General features: G+C 34.3%; 1 protein-coding gene across 1 annotated transcript in view; it reads right to left on the reverse strand.

Moving 5' to 3' along the window:
* The window catches only part of LOC121383334 (telomeric repeat-binding factor 1-like), a 39,696-nt gene that overhangs the window by 6,708 nt on the left and 13,818 nt on the right, over window positions 1-19,170 (reverse strand). Inside the window, exons 3-9 of the mRNA XM_041513297.1 lie at window positions 15,527-15,616; window positions 11,300-11,449; window positions 10,720-10,887; window positions 8,776-8,863; window positions 3,026-3,080; window positions 2,370-2,468; window positions 1,062-1,166 (exon numbers count right to left, since the gene is read on the reverse strand). Of these exons, the coding sequence (XP_041369231.1) occupies window positions 1,062-1,166; window positions 2,370-2,468; window positions 3,026-3,080; window positions 8,776-8,863; window positions 10,720-10,887; window positions 11,300-11,449; window positions 15,527-15,616 (755 nt within the window). The remainder of the gene's footprint in view (window positions 1-1,061; window positions 1,167-2,369; window positions 2,469-3,025; window positions 3,081-8,775; window positions 8,864-10,719; window positions 10,888-11,299; window positions 11,450-15,526; window positions 15,617-19,170) is intronic.

Here is a 19,170-nt window from a genome sequence, read left to right on the forward strand (position 1 = left end):
TTTACCACCAGTGAGATTTAGCAGTCTAACAGTGTGAGATTTAGCAGTCTAACAGTAACAGTGTGTAACATTGTTTTCAATTTTATGCCTGCAGTACACAAGCCCAAGTCTGAACTAAAACCAATGTCTATTTTTACCACCACACTGGGTCCACAGTTAATGCTAATTAAGCAAATACCTTATTCTGATTGGCTAAGAACAATGATCTAGATTGACAATTCTTTGTAGAGTTAGCTGGCTGCCTGTGTCAGAAACGTGTGTGTATACACTATTGAGTTTGTTGTTAATTGCTGTTGTTTTAAGTCTTCTCAGCATTAAATTTTGCATGTAAATAAACAGCACTGGTAAGTAACTGTAACATAGAAGGTTTGTTTCTAATAATTAGATACTAGTGAAAAAAATCAGTTTAATTAATAAACAATTATTATTTATTAATAACAAATGGAACACTAATTATTAGATGTGCTACTGAACGTTTTTTGTTTTCTTCCTAGTTAATTTAATTATTATTATTTATTTTAATTATTATTATTACCATTTTTTTTCTCAACAAAACTGGCCCCTTGTCTAGGAATAAGCCCACCCATGCTAAGCTCACAATGAGTTGTCTTGGCTCCTGGGCTTATTTCCGGTCAAATACGGTAATGACGTAGGATAATGGCTGAACAGGATAAAGCCGATGTCATGTCATTAACTAGTTATTATCTTTATCCTGCAGACCATAAAAATTAAGAGGAATAGCTCTTATTTCTGTTATTTCAGCTACATTGCACGATGACCTAGAGGTCAAATAAGCGATTTTGGAATATAGGCTATGTGTGTAACGTCACACAAATGATGTCAAATGTCATATTCTGCTACTATATGCTTATAACTTGTCATCATAATCTGTCAATAGAAACAGTGCTTGCAGGATAAAACAAATTATTTCATGAAGTTTGCTAGAGTCATAAGCATCGCCCTGATTAAAACAAATTTGACATCAATTATCCATCCATCCAACTGTGTATTCTAATTCTAATGTTACAAATACTGTGCAGTTTAAGACATAACAAACTCACGCATAATTATTTGTGGCATCTTTTAGCTTTTTTCTGTCTTCCTTAGCCGTCTTCAGTACAACAGATAAATCCTTTGTTCTTGACTTGGTGGGTGTTTTACGAGACCTAAAACAAGGAGATGCATCTTATTACTTTTAATTCACAATCACTAACTTAATGGAATTGATTGATCGTTTAATGACACCCCAGCACACAGATAAACATCAGCTATTGGGTGTCAGACAAAGGTAAAATACATAATAAGATTGCAATAGTGACTAGGAAAGTATTCCACACAAAAACCTCTCAAATAAACCAACAGAAAAACACTGATAGCTTAGATTAAGATGGAGTAAAAAGAAAAGACGTCCGCACCAACACAACAAAGGAGAAAGAAGGAAGTTACAGTCACGTGACCGGAACAGGAAGAACGCATTGTAAGATTTTCAGGCCATCCCATTGGCTGTTCGGATGTTCGGACCAGACTACCATATTTCCCCATGTATTATGCGCACTTTTGTTCCAAAAAATACAGGTTAAAAATGATAGTGAGCATTATACATAACAATATATGAAAAAAACCAAATCTTTTTAAAATGTCCAGCGATCACCCATAAAAAATCATCGATCGGTAGTTTACAGGTTATTGACAGTGTTCATTACATCAAAATGTCAAAACACCCTTAAAAATCAATTTTCACTTGTGATGGTTATAATAAATGTAAAATAAATGTACAAAAGCATCCATACCTCGCCAAAAATTGCACAAAAATAGACCGTAAATATTTTAAATTTCCATGAGATTTAATTCGACCATTTCCGTCAAACCAGAAATATACGACACTACTATAAAATTAGAAATCTTGCACATTTACGTTAAACATGAGAACCAAATGTAATATGTTATATTTTTGTTTTCATTTACAGTGTATGGGTATATACTTTTGTCTTGATTTATGCATGTGTGACATGTAGGTCTATGTACGCATGTACCTAACTTAAGTTTTGTTTCTTGAATATACCGCTGCTTTCACTTTAAGTTAATTTTGGTGACCGGTGCAAAACGGTACATCTTGCATTTACCGTCAATTTTGTGGATTAAAAAAATAGTGCGCATTATATTGTGGTTCATGTTTTTTTCTTGGAATAAACATTCAAAATGGGGGCTGCGCATTATACACCAGTGCGCATAATACATGGGAACATACAGTACTATTCTTTGGGGAATATGCATTTGCATGAGATCAGGTTTAGTAGAAAAGAAATGTGTATACTAATTTTAATGTTACAAGTACTGTGCAGTTTAAGACATAACAAACTAACACATACTTATTTGTGGTCTCTTTCAGCTTTCTTTCGTCTTGTTTAACTTTCTTCACTACGACAGGTAAATCCTTTGTTCTCGACTTGGTGGGTGTTTTACGAGACCTAAAACAAGAAGGAGATGTACGTTATTATTTTTAATTCACAATCACTAACTTAATGGAATTAAACGATTGTTTAATCACACCACAGCACACACATGCATTAGCCATTGGGTGTCAAATAAAGGTAATAGCTTAATTTATTAAAAAACAAAAAGAATGCGTGCAAACCATTATTCTGTTCATGTATCGGCAGGCATTGAACTTGTGGATTACTTGTTCAGGATTCCACCTGCAACACAGACTAATTTGTGCTTAGCAAATTGCAAACAATTTGGTATTTGAGCATCAAAATCTATTAAATATCTTTTGAACACTTTTCAACTGTTAAGTTTAAATCACAGTGGTTCTCCGTATAACCAATAGTGGTTCACATGAAGTTAAATTGTCATATCGACTAGGCTGCAAAGTTAGCAGGATTCTGGACTTCCGTTAATTCCAGACAGAATTCCAAAATATCTATAATAAAGCATATGGTTAAGGCATTAAACTCAATTATATAATTTATTACATACATAATTAGTCAATAAATAACTTAAAACAACACTTGGAGTTCCGTACCTGACTTCGGTGTTTACACCATTGTGCAATTCATTTTCATCTTGCATACATGTATCTAAAACAATAATTTAAAAGTCAAAAATAAAAGCTATTTATAAAAACTTTAAATATATATATATACTAACGGAAAAAAGTTCTCCTGTATCATAAAAATCTCAGTAATACTGATACTTTTTAAATAAATAAAAACACTTTTCTTTGTCATACATGTATTATTTACCTGTTAAAAGTACAGTGAACCAGTTGTGACTTCTGGTACCCAAGTGGTCTACACCATGTTTGGTAAGTCATTGATGACGACGTAATACGACAACATAATGCTGAACAGTCATCGTTGTTTTTTGTAATCACGTGACCAGTTGCATACAGTTCTTACACTAATTGTTCTTAATTCAGGGAAGTTTCAGGATGTCAGACTTATTTCCAAATGATTCCGTAGGTGTACTAGCCTGGTATAAGCATTTTGCAAATGTGATGTCACATGCAGGCTCCCTAAATACAGAAGATCTGTAGTACTCCTAACCGTTGATAACATCTCCGCAGACACTACATTTGTGATAGTAAAACCATGTTCTTGTGTAGAATATCGCTGTTTGTATATCCGATATTTTTGGTCATCGTAATTTTTTTTTTTTTTTAAGTATCAAATTACTGGAAGGTAATATCAAATTTAGACTACTGCAAATGTTAGGTTGACCGACATCGTGTATATAAAGACTGATATTCTAAACAAGAAAATGTCATTAATATGTAACTTTATTTGTTAAAAAGGCTCTACAATATGAGTCTATTAAAGTCTGAAACAAATGGTTAACAACTACGATAAATTACTCTCCTACCTTTAATTACCATTAGATTTCCCCAAAACTGTCAACACACAAATCATGAAAAAAACATTCAGTGACAGATTCCATATACGAGACTTCAATATCAATTTCGCTGAGATTGCATACGGAAAAATGCATGCAATTTTCTGCTGTCTGCCATTTTGCTTGCTTATGGAATACTCTTCAAGAGGGGTGGGATCAATATGACGTAATCTAACGTCATGACGTGCTAAGATATAACACACTTATAACATCAGATTAATTAAAAGTGATTCTTGAAGAGTATTCCACAAAAAGAGCAAAATGACAGATGTTGAAAAACTACATGTAGTTTGTCCAATGCAATCTCAGCGAAGTCAATATCGGTGACACTGTTAGTCTCGTATGTGGAATCTGTGTCACTGTAATTGTTTTTTTATGATTTATGTTTGGACAAAAAGTCAAACAGCAATTAAAAGTAGGAAAGTAATTTATCATAGTTGTTAACAATTTGGTTCGGACTTTAGTTAGAAGTATGTTATAACAGCAGCAAAGTCTTTAAAAGTTAAAGTTTGATCTATTAAATATTGGCTACTGGATGTTAAACATTTGATAATTTGACATATAGTCTTAAAGAGGAAACCCGCTACATTGTTCCATTAGGAGCATGGGATCTTTTATATGCACCATCCCACAGGCAAGATAGTATTTACCATGGTCTTTGATATACCAGTCGTGGTGCACTGGCTGGAATATAAAATCGCCCAACAGACACACCGACCGCACACCAGGTGAGCACTTTACCACTGGGTTATGTCCCGACAGTCTTTTTAAGTCATGAACATTTAAATAATCAAAATGATTATATTATCATTAATGAGGCACACCTTGTTATCAGTAGAACACTTTATTCACAAGCTAAAGGCTTTTATCACGAATCTATAAATCACTATAGTTTCAAGGGTTCCCAGCCAGAATTGGCTATGTCCACAAATATTGCTTTCAGAAAAACAAGTTTTAATGTTAAAAAAATTCTGAAAAATTCAAAAAGATAGCAATTTATTTATTCAAATTATATAGCTTTCCATCCATTCTAGTGGCTTTGTTGTTTTAATATATCACTTTTATTTGATTTGGTTCCCTCAAGTTTTCTTAGCTTGTGATGTTTAAATTAATCTGTTTTTAGTCTCACTGCACTTGCAAGTTGTTTTATTTCCCTTAAAGATGTTTAAGGTTTTTAATTGAAACGTTGGGATTTTAAGATAGTTTTAAGACAATTTTTACATATTTTACATCCACCCTATTACAAATGTGTCTACCCAAAATGAACTATTATACTCAACAAAATTAATTAAGTACCAGTAGTAGACTTTTAGTAATTCTTTACTACATATAATTTTAACAGGTTTTGTCCACAGGTGATTTCTAAATATGAGTAAAATTTGACCCATGATACATGCACAATCAGTGTTTCCCCCAGGATTTTTGTTCAGAGGGTTGGCAAAATAGTTTGACGTTAACTGAGCCCCAAAAGGGTGCGAAAATGTTTATTATTATTAAATATTTGCATAATGTCAAAACAATAATTTGAAAAAGAAGTATAAAAGTATTAGACTAAGCACAAACAGATAATACATATTACTGAATTACTGATTGTAATATGTATTATCTGTTATCTATCTATTTATCTAAAAGTAAAACCCAGGTCTTTTAGAATTTAAAAAAAATCCACTAACTATGGGATTGGTGATTTTAAAAATTAATTATCCATGATTGAATATTCATTAGCCCTACTTCTGTATGTATATTAGGGATTCTACTTCTCGAATTAAAAAAAAAAATTACTTCCCATACTGACCAATGGATAAAACATTTACTGGTCATGATAAAAAATTCACCTGCTAAATTGTAATCACTCAGTGTCTGATAAAACAAAAAAAAGAAAGTAAATATTTTTTTGATATATATGTAGGTACATTTTTAAATTTGTGTTAATTCATCATATAATGCACTTAAAAATAATTTCTTTCAAGTCTTGAAAATTTAATTATGTAATGTTTAAATATAATTTAAAAAACAACAACAACACAAAAACAAAAACAGACCAAACAAAAGAAAACATTTGGAAGTTTGTAAAACAATATGGTTATGTGCAACCTTTAAAAAAAAACCCCTGATCTGACGAGACTGGTCACCGTTTATTTTGTTACGCCTGCACTGTGTTAGAGTAACAACCAGTCACTTAATAGTAGTTAATGACTGCAACATTTTGTTAACTTGGACTTTAATAAAATTACATCTGTAGGGTGTATATACTACCAAATCAAATCCCATAGACGACAATAGTAACATATGTGGCTAAAACTCCTACCTGCAGCGTATCAATCAACATAAACGCCACGGATATAAATACTACCACCCCTCACACTTATAGTGAATCAGAAAAAATTGGGGGTCAAGCTGCTTGTTTCTGAGATAACGGGTAGCCTTTATGACTACCCTAGTTCTGCACAAAATTAGAGTACTTTTTTTTACAGGTACCCCATACAAGGCTACTTGACACATTGGTACTAGATGAATTAAAATTGCATATTTGTTTTACCCAGATGAAACTATTATTTTTTACAACCAACACACTCACATTTATAACCAATCACAGGACTTGTGGTGTTCACTTCTCTATCAAAAGTTGGGTGCATCTCGAACTTTGACCCAGCTGGAAGTTATTTGGTTAGTCCTGTAAGTATATTCATTTCAGGGATGGGGCATAGATTACTGGTGATCATATATTCATTAGTGAACTGTTGCATGTGAAAGAAAATCGAAAGTATTGACTTGTAGATCCGTTTTCCTTTTTACATATGATAGATGTTTGTCGATTAAAAAGAAAAAAAAATTCATTCGATCATCATCATGATGGTTTATTTGTTTTCCCCTCACTGGCCACCGGGCTCTAACAATGTACATATTTGTGGAATACTAGTATATTTATGACAACTAGCATTTGCATTTTTTTTTTTTAATAATATCAGCGAATTAATCATAGAAGTGAACTCGTCCCTTTTTTTTAATGGTTACAATTTTTACGGTCTCAGTAAAGAAAATCACGGGGTCGGTGCGGGGTCCTTCTGGCCCCTAGGGGAAACACTGACAATCTTGCACATGGTGGGTGTTTTCATTTGCATGACATAATTCGTTACACACTTATTTGTTAGTAAATTGATGCTTTATTTTTTGAAATGTTCACTGTAAATTGCTTAAATTATTAACTTTAAGATATAAGAACATTCCACAATGTCAACACCTTACAAAGAAGAAAGAAAGAAAGAAATGTTTTATTTAACAACGCACTCAACACATTTTATTTATGGTTATATGGCATCAGACATGGTTAAGGACCACACAGATTTTGAGAGTAAACCCGCTGTTGCCACTATATGGGCTACTCTTCCAATTAGCAGCAAGGGATCTTTTATTTGCGCTTCCCACAGGCAGGATAGCACAAACCATGGCCTTTGTTGAACCAGTTATGGATCACTGGTCAGTGCAAGTGGTTTACACCTACCCATTGAGCCTTGCGGAGCACTCACTCAGGGTTTGAAGTCGGTATCTGGATTAAAAATCCCATGCCTCGACTAGGATCCGAACCCAGTACCTACCAGCCTGTAGACCAATGGCCTACCACGACGCCACCGAGGCCGGTGCCCTTACAAAGAAGAGGCTGTTTTTTGTTTTTTTATCATATTAATTATTTTTTTTACTGAAAATATCTACTGGCCCTTTTGTAGAGTATACATTAAAAAACCTGAAATATTTAACTAGTGGCCTACTCTTTTTCGTAACAAGTGTACACAACCAGTTCTGGCCATTAGCTCTTGATTAATTATGTACTATAAAATCAACAACAATTCATCACTTGACTGTTATTTGCCTCGGGGGTATAGTGGTTACGCCATTGTCAAAGGCCGTGGTATGTCCGTTCCTGTCTATGGTAAAGTGCATATAAAAGATCCCTTGCTGCTTTATATGAAAAATGTTGCGGGATTCCTCTCATGACTACGAGTCAGAATTACCAAATGTTTGACATCCCAGGCCTCCCAGCCACTTGTACTTATTAAAATATAGGAAATACAGGAATTTGCATATCAAAATATAGGAGTTTTATAGGAATTTTGAGGTCAAATATAGAAGTTTTATAGGAAAATGTGGACCGATTATCATGATTATAGGCATTTTACATGGATTTCTAAAGACATTTACATGTTCTTACCTTGCGTATGTACACAAGATACCATCTACTACCTCAACAAATATATACCAAGGCTTGCCAGCAGTCCATTGCCGATATCCATGATACTTTGAAAGTTGGTGCATCTTGTATCAGTAATACATCCTCCTCACCTCATCAGGTGAGCAGGATCTTGATTGGCACTTGATACAGATCTCCCACATTCAAAGCATCTTCTGAATTTCTGACAGGCTGGGTGCCTTTCACTGCGAATATAACTCAGTAACATATTTTATTCATCAGCATTTTGGCAAAGCAATTGAGTCAAATATAGGAAATATAGGAAATGAATCTCAATATAGGAGTTTTATAGGATCCTATAAAACATATAGGAAATATAGGTCTGGGAGGCCTGCATCCAATAGCCGACAATTAATTAATCAATGTGCTCTAGTGGTGTCATTAAACAAAACAAATTTGATTGCGTTTGATGAATGACATACAGGTATCGAACGGAGGTCATGCCAACCCATGGTGATGTATGGGACATCCGAACTGAATAGTTTCATTTGTCACCTGTTGCACAAATTTAAGAAGTGTGCCCATCGTTTCTCATGACAAATGTTTGGTATATATTTTTAGCAAAAGATGAATAGTGTACTAGTGTAAAAGCAATTAACTTTCAAAAGCCTGAGAATTTTATGAAATAAACTCACCATCTTGGCTGGAGTTTCTTCTTTTTGAATTGCTTTGAGATTTTTTCCCAGGTGAGTCTTTTTCAAAGCCTGCCAGCTCTTGCATAGTCTGAAAACAAAGAGTTTAGATCTTATAGCCGATATACAGAGGACAATATTTCAAAACATTAGATAACCAGAACTTGGTTCACCTAATATTCAACTACGTGACTGATCGTTTGGTAACACAAATTATACTTGCATAACTGATAAAATTATGATGATCCTGAAGTTTGTGACTTTTAATTTTAGAATGTAACGGTTCACCACGTAACTGATTAGCAGTTCGCATTAATTAACCATCACACAAACAGAATGAAGGTTTGTGTCAAATATTGTACCCTGGCAATCTAGAGTATATCTTGCAATTTCAAGAAATGGATGGATGTAGGGTGGGTGGGGGGAGACGGATATAGCTAAATATCCATGTTCTACAGTGGTAGAACCTGTCTGTCAGACTGCATAAAGGAGCTGGGGGTGGGGGGCACAGGTGTAGTTACATACCTATGTCCTGCAGTTATGGAGATTAGACAGTAAGTACTTCTGTTCTACAGTGGTGGTGTTTGTCTACCAGAATACATAGGAGACGGGGAAGGGGGGGGGGGGGGGGGGGAGATGAGACAGGTGTAGTTAAATACCTGTGTCCTACAGTGGTGAATTTAGTCAGAGTGCACAAAGGAAATACATGGATTTTGTAAGACAAATGTAGTGAAATATGTGTTCTACAATGTTGGAGTTTGTCACACAGTATAGGGATGGGGGTGAGACATATGGTGTGAAATACCAGTATTCTACAGCAGTAGTGTTTGACAGACATTATAGGGGTGGGGTGACATATATGTAGTAAAATACATGCTTTTCAGTGTTGGAGTTTGTCAGACAGTATAGAGATAGGGGTGAGACGGTGCGTAGTGAAATACATGCTTTCTACAGTGTTGGAGTTTGTCAGACAGTATGGGAGGGGTGTGACATGGTGTGAAATACCTGCATTCTACAGCGGTAGTTTGTCAGACAGTATACGAGTGGGGCGAGACATATGGTGTGAAATACCTGTGTTCTACAGCAGTGGAGTTTGACAGACAATATAGGGGTGGGGGTGAGACATATGGTGTGAAATACCTGTGCTCTATAGCAGTGGAGTTTGTCAGACAGTATGGGGGTATGGGTGAGACACATGGTGTGAAATACCTGCGTTCTACAGCAGTGGAGTTTGACAGACAGTATATAGGAGTGGGGGTGAGACATATAGTGTGAAATACCACTGTTCTAGAGTGGTGGATTTGTCAGACAGTATAGGGATGGGGGTGAGACACATGGTGTGAAATACCTGCATTGTACAGCAGTGGAGTTTGACAGATAGTATATAGGGGTATGGGTAAGACACATGGTGTGAAATACATGTTCTAAAGCAGTGGAGTTTGTCAAGACAGTATAGGAGAGGTGAGACATATTATGGTGTGAAATACCTGCATTCTACAGCGGTGGAGTGTATCAGACAGTATAGGGGTGGGAGTGAGACATACCAGTGTTCTACAGCAGTGGAGTTTGAGAGACAGTATAGGAAAGGTGATATATATGATGTGAAATACCTGCATTCTACAGCAGTGGAGTTTGAAAGACAGTATAGGAAAGGTGATATATATGATGTGAAATACCTGCATTCTACAGCAGTGGAGTTTGAGAGACAGTATAGGAAAGGTGATATATATGATGTGAAATACCTGCATTCTACAGCGGTGGAGTGTATCAGACAGTCTAGGGGTGGGGGTGAGACATATAGTGTGAAATACCAGTGTTCTACAGTGTTAGAGTTTGCCAGACAGTATAGGAGAGGAGAGACATTATGGTGTGAAATACCTGCATTCTACAGCAGTAGAGTTTGTCAGACAGTATAGGAGAGGTGACATATATTATGGTGTGAAATACCTGCATTCTACAGCGGTGGAGTTTTTCAGACAGACTGGCTGCTGCCTGGGGACTCAACGACGTCGGACTCTTATGACCCTGTTTGTTTGCCACTTTAAAATACGAGCTCTCCACAGAATATGAAACATCGCCAGTGCCCATTACGACTGGGTCATAACTCCTGGCCAACTGAAAAATAAATCTCAAATATATATATGACCGACCCCTGCAATTAGAAAAATGTCTATGGCAAAAAAAAAAAAATGCCGTGACAAAAAAACCCAACATGGAGAATTAAAAACTCCATTGCTGTAAGCAATTACAAGGGTTGTGACAAATGCTTTTACAAAATTGGAAAAATAGAGGTAAGCAACTAAACTGCTTCTTTGATAAGCTACACATAGTTATCCCAAAATGGATTAAATCCCCTAATATGCTTGATATAAACTGGACAATGACAAATTTCAAATGACCACCAAAAAAGGAGGAAATCTGCTAAACCTACCGAGAATTGACATTCATACAAATGTCAAATACTATAGTGTTCTGATGGATTATGTATAAATAAGACCTCAAATACCTGCATTAATAGTAGACAAACCTTAAAGAGAAATGGCTCAGGTAATCTGCGAAATATTTCATCAAGAAATGTTATCATTTCATCAAGAAATGTTTCATAGCTGTCGGACATCAGAGTTTCATGCTGGGCGTCTTCAGACATGAGCACTTCAAGCACTTCTTTCTTTGCCTCCTGTGAAAAATTACAAAGAAAAAACCGGTATTCACAATGAGCAAAATCAAGGTGAGCAAAAGATCATTCTCCTTAAATGATGCCAGGTGGGCAACCACACGAAGTTTTAATAAAAATATATTTTCAAATAAATGCTTTGCAAGGTCATCAATTTACAGCTCTCCTAAACCTTTTCACACACGTGTGGAGGGGAGCAGGAGTGATCACTCGCCTATCCTGGCAAAGACTGAAAACAAACTGTACTAATGTGGATCCTTACAGCAGAACAGACGAAAATCTTTCAGGGCTAACTCTAGGTCAGCAGAAAATTTCACTAAATTATCTATTAAACTTCAAAAATTGCAGAAACACCCAGTTATTTATAACAAAATATCAATTATTTCATTAAATTATTTCGCCAAATTATCTATTAAACTTCGAAAATTGCAGAAACACCCAGTTATTTTGTAACAAAATATCAATGATTTCATTAAATTATTTCGCCAAATTAAAATAAAATTCACCAATTGTTTTTTAAATTCGCAACTGGCGAACTTAGCAAGTGTCAGAGCTAGTTCTAAAAATACACAATAAATGTATCTAATTCTACTACTAGCCAAATATGCCAACAAACTGTTTAACAGTTGGCTAATTTGTGTTTAATTTGGCGGAACAATTTAATATATGATTGATATTTTGATACTTTTCTACTCACCCAGAGGTATTTATGTTTTTAAACTTTTATAAACTGAAGTGAGATGTGAAAATAATCCTAGACAAAAGAAATAGACAAAACGTGAAAAGCAGAGAGTTATTGTGAGCTTTTCATCAAAGATCAACTGGGCTTACATTGGAATAGATTTTGGTTTAGCCAATTTTTTAAAATGTAAGAGTATTTCCTTGAAAATCATTAAAATATGGTTAATTTAAGGAATATTTTATTAGCCAAATATAGATTAACTGAGAGTATGGCAGCTTTTGTGTTTCGTTTTTCAATGGAAAATACCTGGACATTTTCAGTTCATAAAGTGTTTTCTGTCAAGTATTTTCGCTAGATAACAATTTAGTGAATTGTAGCAATCATTTTGAGGAATCAATAGCCGATTATGGCAAGTAATTTCATAATAAATTTGATTGTTTTTTTTTACCAACAACGAAAATCACAAATATTGGGATATTAATCATAGTTAGTTTAAAAACAAAATTCTGGTCAGAAAAACAGTAATTGGGAATAATGGACATAAATACTGGACATCTGGCCACAAATGCCTGTAAATAAACAGGACTTTTTAGATTTTTTGCATAATTTTAATCAACATTAACTGATCTAAAATGTCATAAAAATTTGAAAAACCCATGAAAATAAAACTTACTGATTCAAATATGAACTTTATTTATTTAAAGGCATACTTTCACAGATTTAAGGAGCTTATTTATCTAAAAATGGATAATAAATAAAAATTACATTAATTGCTGGAAACCAAATCTAGCCATCGCAATACCTTAACTGAACCATGATGGAGTGAAATCCATGTTATCCCTCTCGGCAATTTTAGTTTTTGAATTTAATGGACCATTGCCATAATTCAATTATTTTTACAAAATGTCATTAATAAATGGAGTATGGTGGTTATGAAGATGGTTGAATAAAGTACATTTAGAGATAAATCAAATTATTTTTGTTCAGTTAATTATTTGTTAAGACCATTAAATAGGTCAGTGGTCTGTGTCAATATGCCTTTAAGGATTGTCTGTTATTTTGGGGTATGAACAAAAAAAATCATCCGCTGATAAGTTTGCAGATGATTTGTTTTGTTCATGCCCAGATGAACGTAAAAGAAATAACAGACAATACTTATAATTAAATTTGAATCGTACAGACTAATAATAACACTAAAATGTCATACTTTATTTTGAATTATGTTTTATCCATAAACAATAACACTCAATAAGACAACTTGCCCATATATAAAATAACGTCATAAGATATGACATTCCCTGATGATGTAATTTTTACGTTAATTGAAACTCCCGTTGCTACATCTGGACCAATGGGATGACGTTACATTGTAATGAAGAAATTTAATTATGTATAAATTATAAAAAATTAAGTGACTATATGTGAGTAAAAGTTATAAACTTGTACCCAGTCAACATGCTTGTTGTCAAAAATTAATTCAGTAGTCTGAAGGTTAAGACAATACTGTAATAGCAATTATTCTTTTAAAGAATTTTGTTTTTTTAATTAAGATAAACTATAAAATAAAAAAGAAGAACGTTTGCTACCAACAAAGTAATAATTAATATGGTAGTTGATTACAACTACATGTAACACTTAATGATTTTCTTTTTAAAGCATTGGCTAAAAACAATAACATATAGAACACTAAACGAGTTCCCATGTGAGACTGTTTATATTACAATGAGTGTCTTTTCAATAGTTCATCATGAGCAAAAGCAAGTGATGTAAGATTAAAAACACACAGGTTGTAATATAAATGGTCTCTCAAGGGAATGAGTATAGTAGTTTATTTATTTTATTTATTACACTGCACATCAATGAACAAAAATTGCACAAAATGACTTTCAAAATAATTAAATGACATGAAAATACACAGATTAAAGACCAGAAAAATTACATTGCTTACCAAATGAAGTTATTCAGCAAAATGACATCATGTTGTTGTCACTTCATTTAGCTATTTATCAATGAAACTTTGCATTCCTACACCACACATCTACTGTATCAATTAAGTTTATACTAACAATATTGTAAACATATTCAAGGCTAAACAAAATTATTAAAATATATATTAAGTTGAATTCTGCTGCTAACATTAATCATAAGAATTGACAGCAAGTATTTTTTAGATTTAAGAATATTAATCGAAAGAACCATGTGCACACTTTTTGCATGGAAGATATGCAGATGTACCGTATGACACCAGTCCTTGGTTTTTTAAAATTATAGGCGAGTGGAAAATCGCACACCTCAATATGCTAAGGCGAGTGAAAAAATCACTCTCCAAAATAAATAAAATAGGCAGTGTAACTCCGATTGCATTTTGACTGGTACGTCTACAAAACTGTCTATTAAACCAGTATTTCTCGATTTGTTCAACAAAGAGAAATACCAGTTTAATGACTGCATGGAAGCCACTGACATGTTTTTAATTTTTATTGTTTTAATAAAAGGACCTTCCTATCAGCTAAATGAGCTATGAAAACTTGATTTTTGTAAACGGTGGAAATAAATATACCCATCTATTTTATGTGTGCCGTTTGTTGAGTGTAACGTGCGCTGTTTTTCACACTCATCAGATTGAAATTACGTGCACCGTACAAGCGTGATCACACCTTAAAAAGCAAAGTCTGTGACAAAGTTGATCACCTGATCAGAGGTCACGACCTCTAAAAGGGCATATTCCAGTGTGAAGAGACAATAATACTCTCATCCTCCGGTATATAGGACAGAGCTATCCCATGATATCACGCACTCGAGTTTAACATGACATTGTTGGTAATATATGATGTCATATTAATGTGAGATGGTGATGTGAGGTCATTAAACAGTTTTTAATTAATAAATTTTTGTTATTAAAACCTTCATAATAAAAGCTATCTTGATAATTTTTTATGTTAAATTTTATTTAAAACATGAAATAAACATGGCAAATATGATACTTAAAAAGTTTGTTTTGTTTAACAACACCACTAGAGCACATTGATTTATTAATCATCGGCTATTGGATGTCAAATATATGGTCATTTTGACACAATCATAGAAAGGAAACTCGCCAACTCGAAATTCAGCCATCTTGTGCGTTCATGTAAAATAATGGTTTATTTACCGACTGAATAAAAAAAAGAGACTCCATCACATGCGGTCATGTGGGATAGAAAAACTACACCCTCGGTGGTTAAAATTCCGACCATGGAACTTGGCAAGCCTCATCCCAGGTCGAAATTTCCACTTTCTTTGTACCCCCCTTGACCACATATGATGGAGTCTTATAATATCACATGGGTATCTCTTCCACTGGGGTGTAATAAATTGTCTTACTAAAACATGCAATTTACATATACAGTAAAATGTACCAATGCAGACTCGTCGACATCATTCCACTGCCTTGTGAATACTTCTTTTGCCATTTCAAAATTTCCATCCCTGCAGCACACAAACACAGCCTTAAAAAACAAACATGAATATGACAAATTAGCAACGTTAAAGAATGTTTTGTTTAACGACACCTCTAGAGCACATTGATTTATAGCCTTTTGGATGTCAGACATTTGGTAATTCTGACATATAGTCTTACAAGAGGAAACCTGCTACAATATAAAATACTGAATACAGTTAATTTTAACTGGAAACATTTTTCACTTATTCAGTCTTTTGGAAAAAACTGCACCCATTCATACATTCCTGTACAATATATTTATTGTACATTGTATACATGTTTTATGTATTTGAAATCACCAATTCTTGATGGCTCTACTAAAATCGTCCAACAGTAAATGTTTGTTTTGTTTTTAACGACACCATTAGAGCACATTGATTTATTAATCATCAGCTACTGGATGTCAAACCTTGGTAATTTTGATATATAGTGTTAAGAGAGGAAACCTGCTACCTTGTTTCCATAAGCAGCAAGAAATCTTTTATATATAAAACATATCCACATAGGATAGCATACACCACAGCATTTAGTATACCGGTTGTGGTGTACTGGCTGGGACGAGAAATAGCCCAATGGGCCCACCGATGGGGCGTAATCGTATACTGACCATGGACTAAGCGAGTGGTTTACTACTGTGCTACATCTAGCACCCCATCCAACAGATTTCATTCACTATCCAGCATGGTACATAACAATCCACGCTCTAATTTTATGAGATTATGATGTTACAAAATTGCATTAATTTAGGGTTTACAATTCAGTGATTTCATCTCTGTTGGATGGTGTTTACTAGCTACCATTCTCAACAATCTCCATACCATAGTTCAGCAAGATCTGTTACTTCTTTGATTTTAAACATTCATTTTAATGGTAGTTAAAATGTTTAAATATTCAGTTGTACAGAGTTCGGTTGGGCAGAAGTTATTAGTATTTGTTAAAAAAAAAGTATGCCCAAAATAAAGAAACCAGCGAGATCTTGAAGGTATTGAAGGTTATGGAAAAGGGGACTGTGGAAAAAATGTGACAGTTCAAATAGCATTTTATGTAGCTTTTGATCCTGCTGAAAATAACGAAACCAGCTAGATCCTTTATTGGCTTTAAGGGTTTGCAGGCTACAGATAAAAAGAGCACTGTGGGAAAAAATGGGAAAGTAATTTAACAACAGCATTTTATTTAGCTTTCTATGAGCAACCTTTTACTACCGATTTTCGTCTTTTGATTGAACTTCAGTGTGAGAATGGGCTTGCTTTAGTTGCAACACAGACAAACCTTACAAGTACATACATGTAGGATGTTTCTTGAATACATAGCTGGCATACGTCATGATGATTAAAAAAAAAAAAAAAAAACCAGATGATAAGGTTTGTTTTGTTTAACGACACCACTGGATCACACTGATTAATTAATCATCGGCTATTAGTATTGGATGTCAAACATTTAGTAATTCTGATATGTATAACTCGTAGTCATCAGAGGAAACATGCTACATTTTTTCTAATGCAGCATGGGATCTTTTATATGCACTTTCCCACAGACAGGAAAGCACATACTACAGCCTTTGTCCCATTGTGGTGCAATGGTTGGAACGAGAAAAAAAATAATCAGCTGAATGTATCTACCGAGGTGGTTCGATCCTGCGACGTAAGCACTCAACCGACTGAGCTAAATCGTGTTCCTACCAGCTGATCAATACCGTTAGTCATTTTTTTTAATGTCATGTGTAATTCAAGTATAATCTATTAAAATTAGCTCTACTGGTCTACCAGTAGATCTAACAGCATTGCGTGGACTCCCATGTCCAGGTGACATTTCATCTATAAATAACAATTTAAATATCTACCAATTACACCTTGCTTTTTATAGCGTTATTCAGGAGCATACAAAGTCTAAATATATCGGGCTAGACTATTTATGCAATAGGCGAACTTGTTGGTCTATTTCAACATTTAAAAAACAGGGGGAAAAGTGCAGTAATAAACTCTGGATTGTATACTAGTATAAACAGATTTTATGGTTATACCATCACGTTTTGTTTGTTTTTTCGTCTTGAAACAAATTTTATATAAAATTTTATATTGAAATTAAGTTTCTGGCATACTTTGCAATTGACCCAAATCATTTCGTATACCCTCGGCATAATCCCGAATGTTTTCAAATTCTTTTCAAATCACTGGCATGATTTTACAAGTAAGGTTTTGATTGGTCGAATGAAAGGTCAACTGGACACGAGCTCCAACTGGGTGCTGTTAAGATCCACAGGTAATAGTAATTAACCAGTGGAGCTAATTTTAATTAGATTGAATTCAAGTACTGGTCACCACAATAATGCTGAAGAAGAAAAATATGTGTGATGTTAACTAAAGTCTGAACCAAATTGTTAACAACTACGATAAATTACTCTCCTACCTTTAATTACCGTTAGATTTCACCCAAATTTTGTCCACACAAATCGTGAAAAAAATATCAGTGACACAAGATTCCACATAACAGACTGTAACGATGTTACCCATACCAACTTTGCTGAGATCGCATAGGGCAAAATATATGCAGTTTTCTGCCTTTTGCCATTCTGCTTGTTATGGAATACTATTATACTCTTCAAGAGGGGTGGATCGATATGACGTAATCTAACAACGTCATGACACGTACTAAGGTATAACATACTCAACAAGACGTCAGATTAATTAAGTCACATATTTAGGTTTCCACCTCTGTTGAAGAGTATGAATTCCATAAACAAGCAAAATGGCAATAAACCTGTTGGAAGGTGCTGGTTACAGCTGTCTACTGAATTATTTATCTTTGACAGTAGTTTCGAACTCACAAACGTCAGAAACAAGATTGTTGACAGCTACATAATTCTTTCAACCAATCACAAGTTGTGTTCATTTGTGTCCACGCCATCTCACTGTGTATATATTTTAACAACTGACCAATGGCAGTTGATCTCTTATAAATACTGATGCATGAAAAATAGAGTTTGAAACCAGACATCAAACACAAATATTTATAAATATATTTTACAAATAATTATTATTAAATGAATTTTTTTTTTTTTAAATTCAAGACTTTCCAGGAGGTTAATTAATTTTTCCAGGACTTTTAAGCACTTTACAGGATGAAAATAAAATTTAAGTACTTTCCAGGATGTGTGCAAACCGTGTACATACACACTTTTTGGGGGGGGGGGGGGGGGGGGGGGGGGGCCAGGAAAAAAGAAGCCAGGACAAAAGATACATGTGTATACTTTTTTGCGTTCATATGCATTCTGATCTCATGCATACTCATACAGGGCTCGCGTTGTCTTTCGCCAAAGTCGCCAATTACAAAATTAAAATTAAAATTTGCTAAAGAATTTTCGGTTTGGCAAAAACATTTGCGAAATATTTTTTCCCATTTCGATTTTTAGAACCAAACATGTTTTCAACCAGTTTTTTTCAGTTGATCCGCCTTACTGTGTCAATAAGCGCTATTTGCATGTCCAAGTGGCCAGTCTACTATTCAGTAGTGTACTGCCAGCTGCTTGACGTAAAGCTAGAAAACGCGATTAAATTATCATAC

The sequence above is a fragment of the Gigantopelta aegis genome, chromosome 10 (assembly GCF_016097555.1).
Source record: "Gigantopelta aegis isolate Gae_Host chromosome 10, Gae_host_genome, whole genome shotgun sequence".
In the NCBI taxonomy this organism is placed as follows: domain Eukaryota; kingdom Metazoa; phylum Mollusca; class Gastropoda; order Neomphalida; family Peltospiridae; genus Gigantopelta; species Gigantopelta aegis.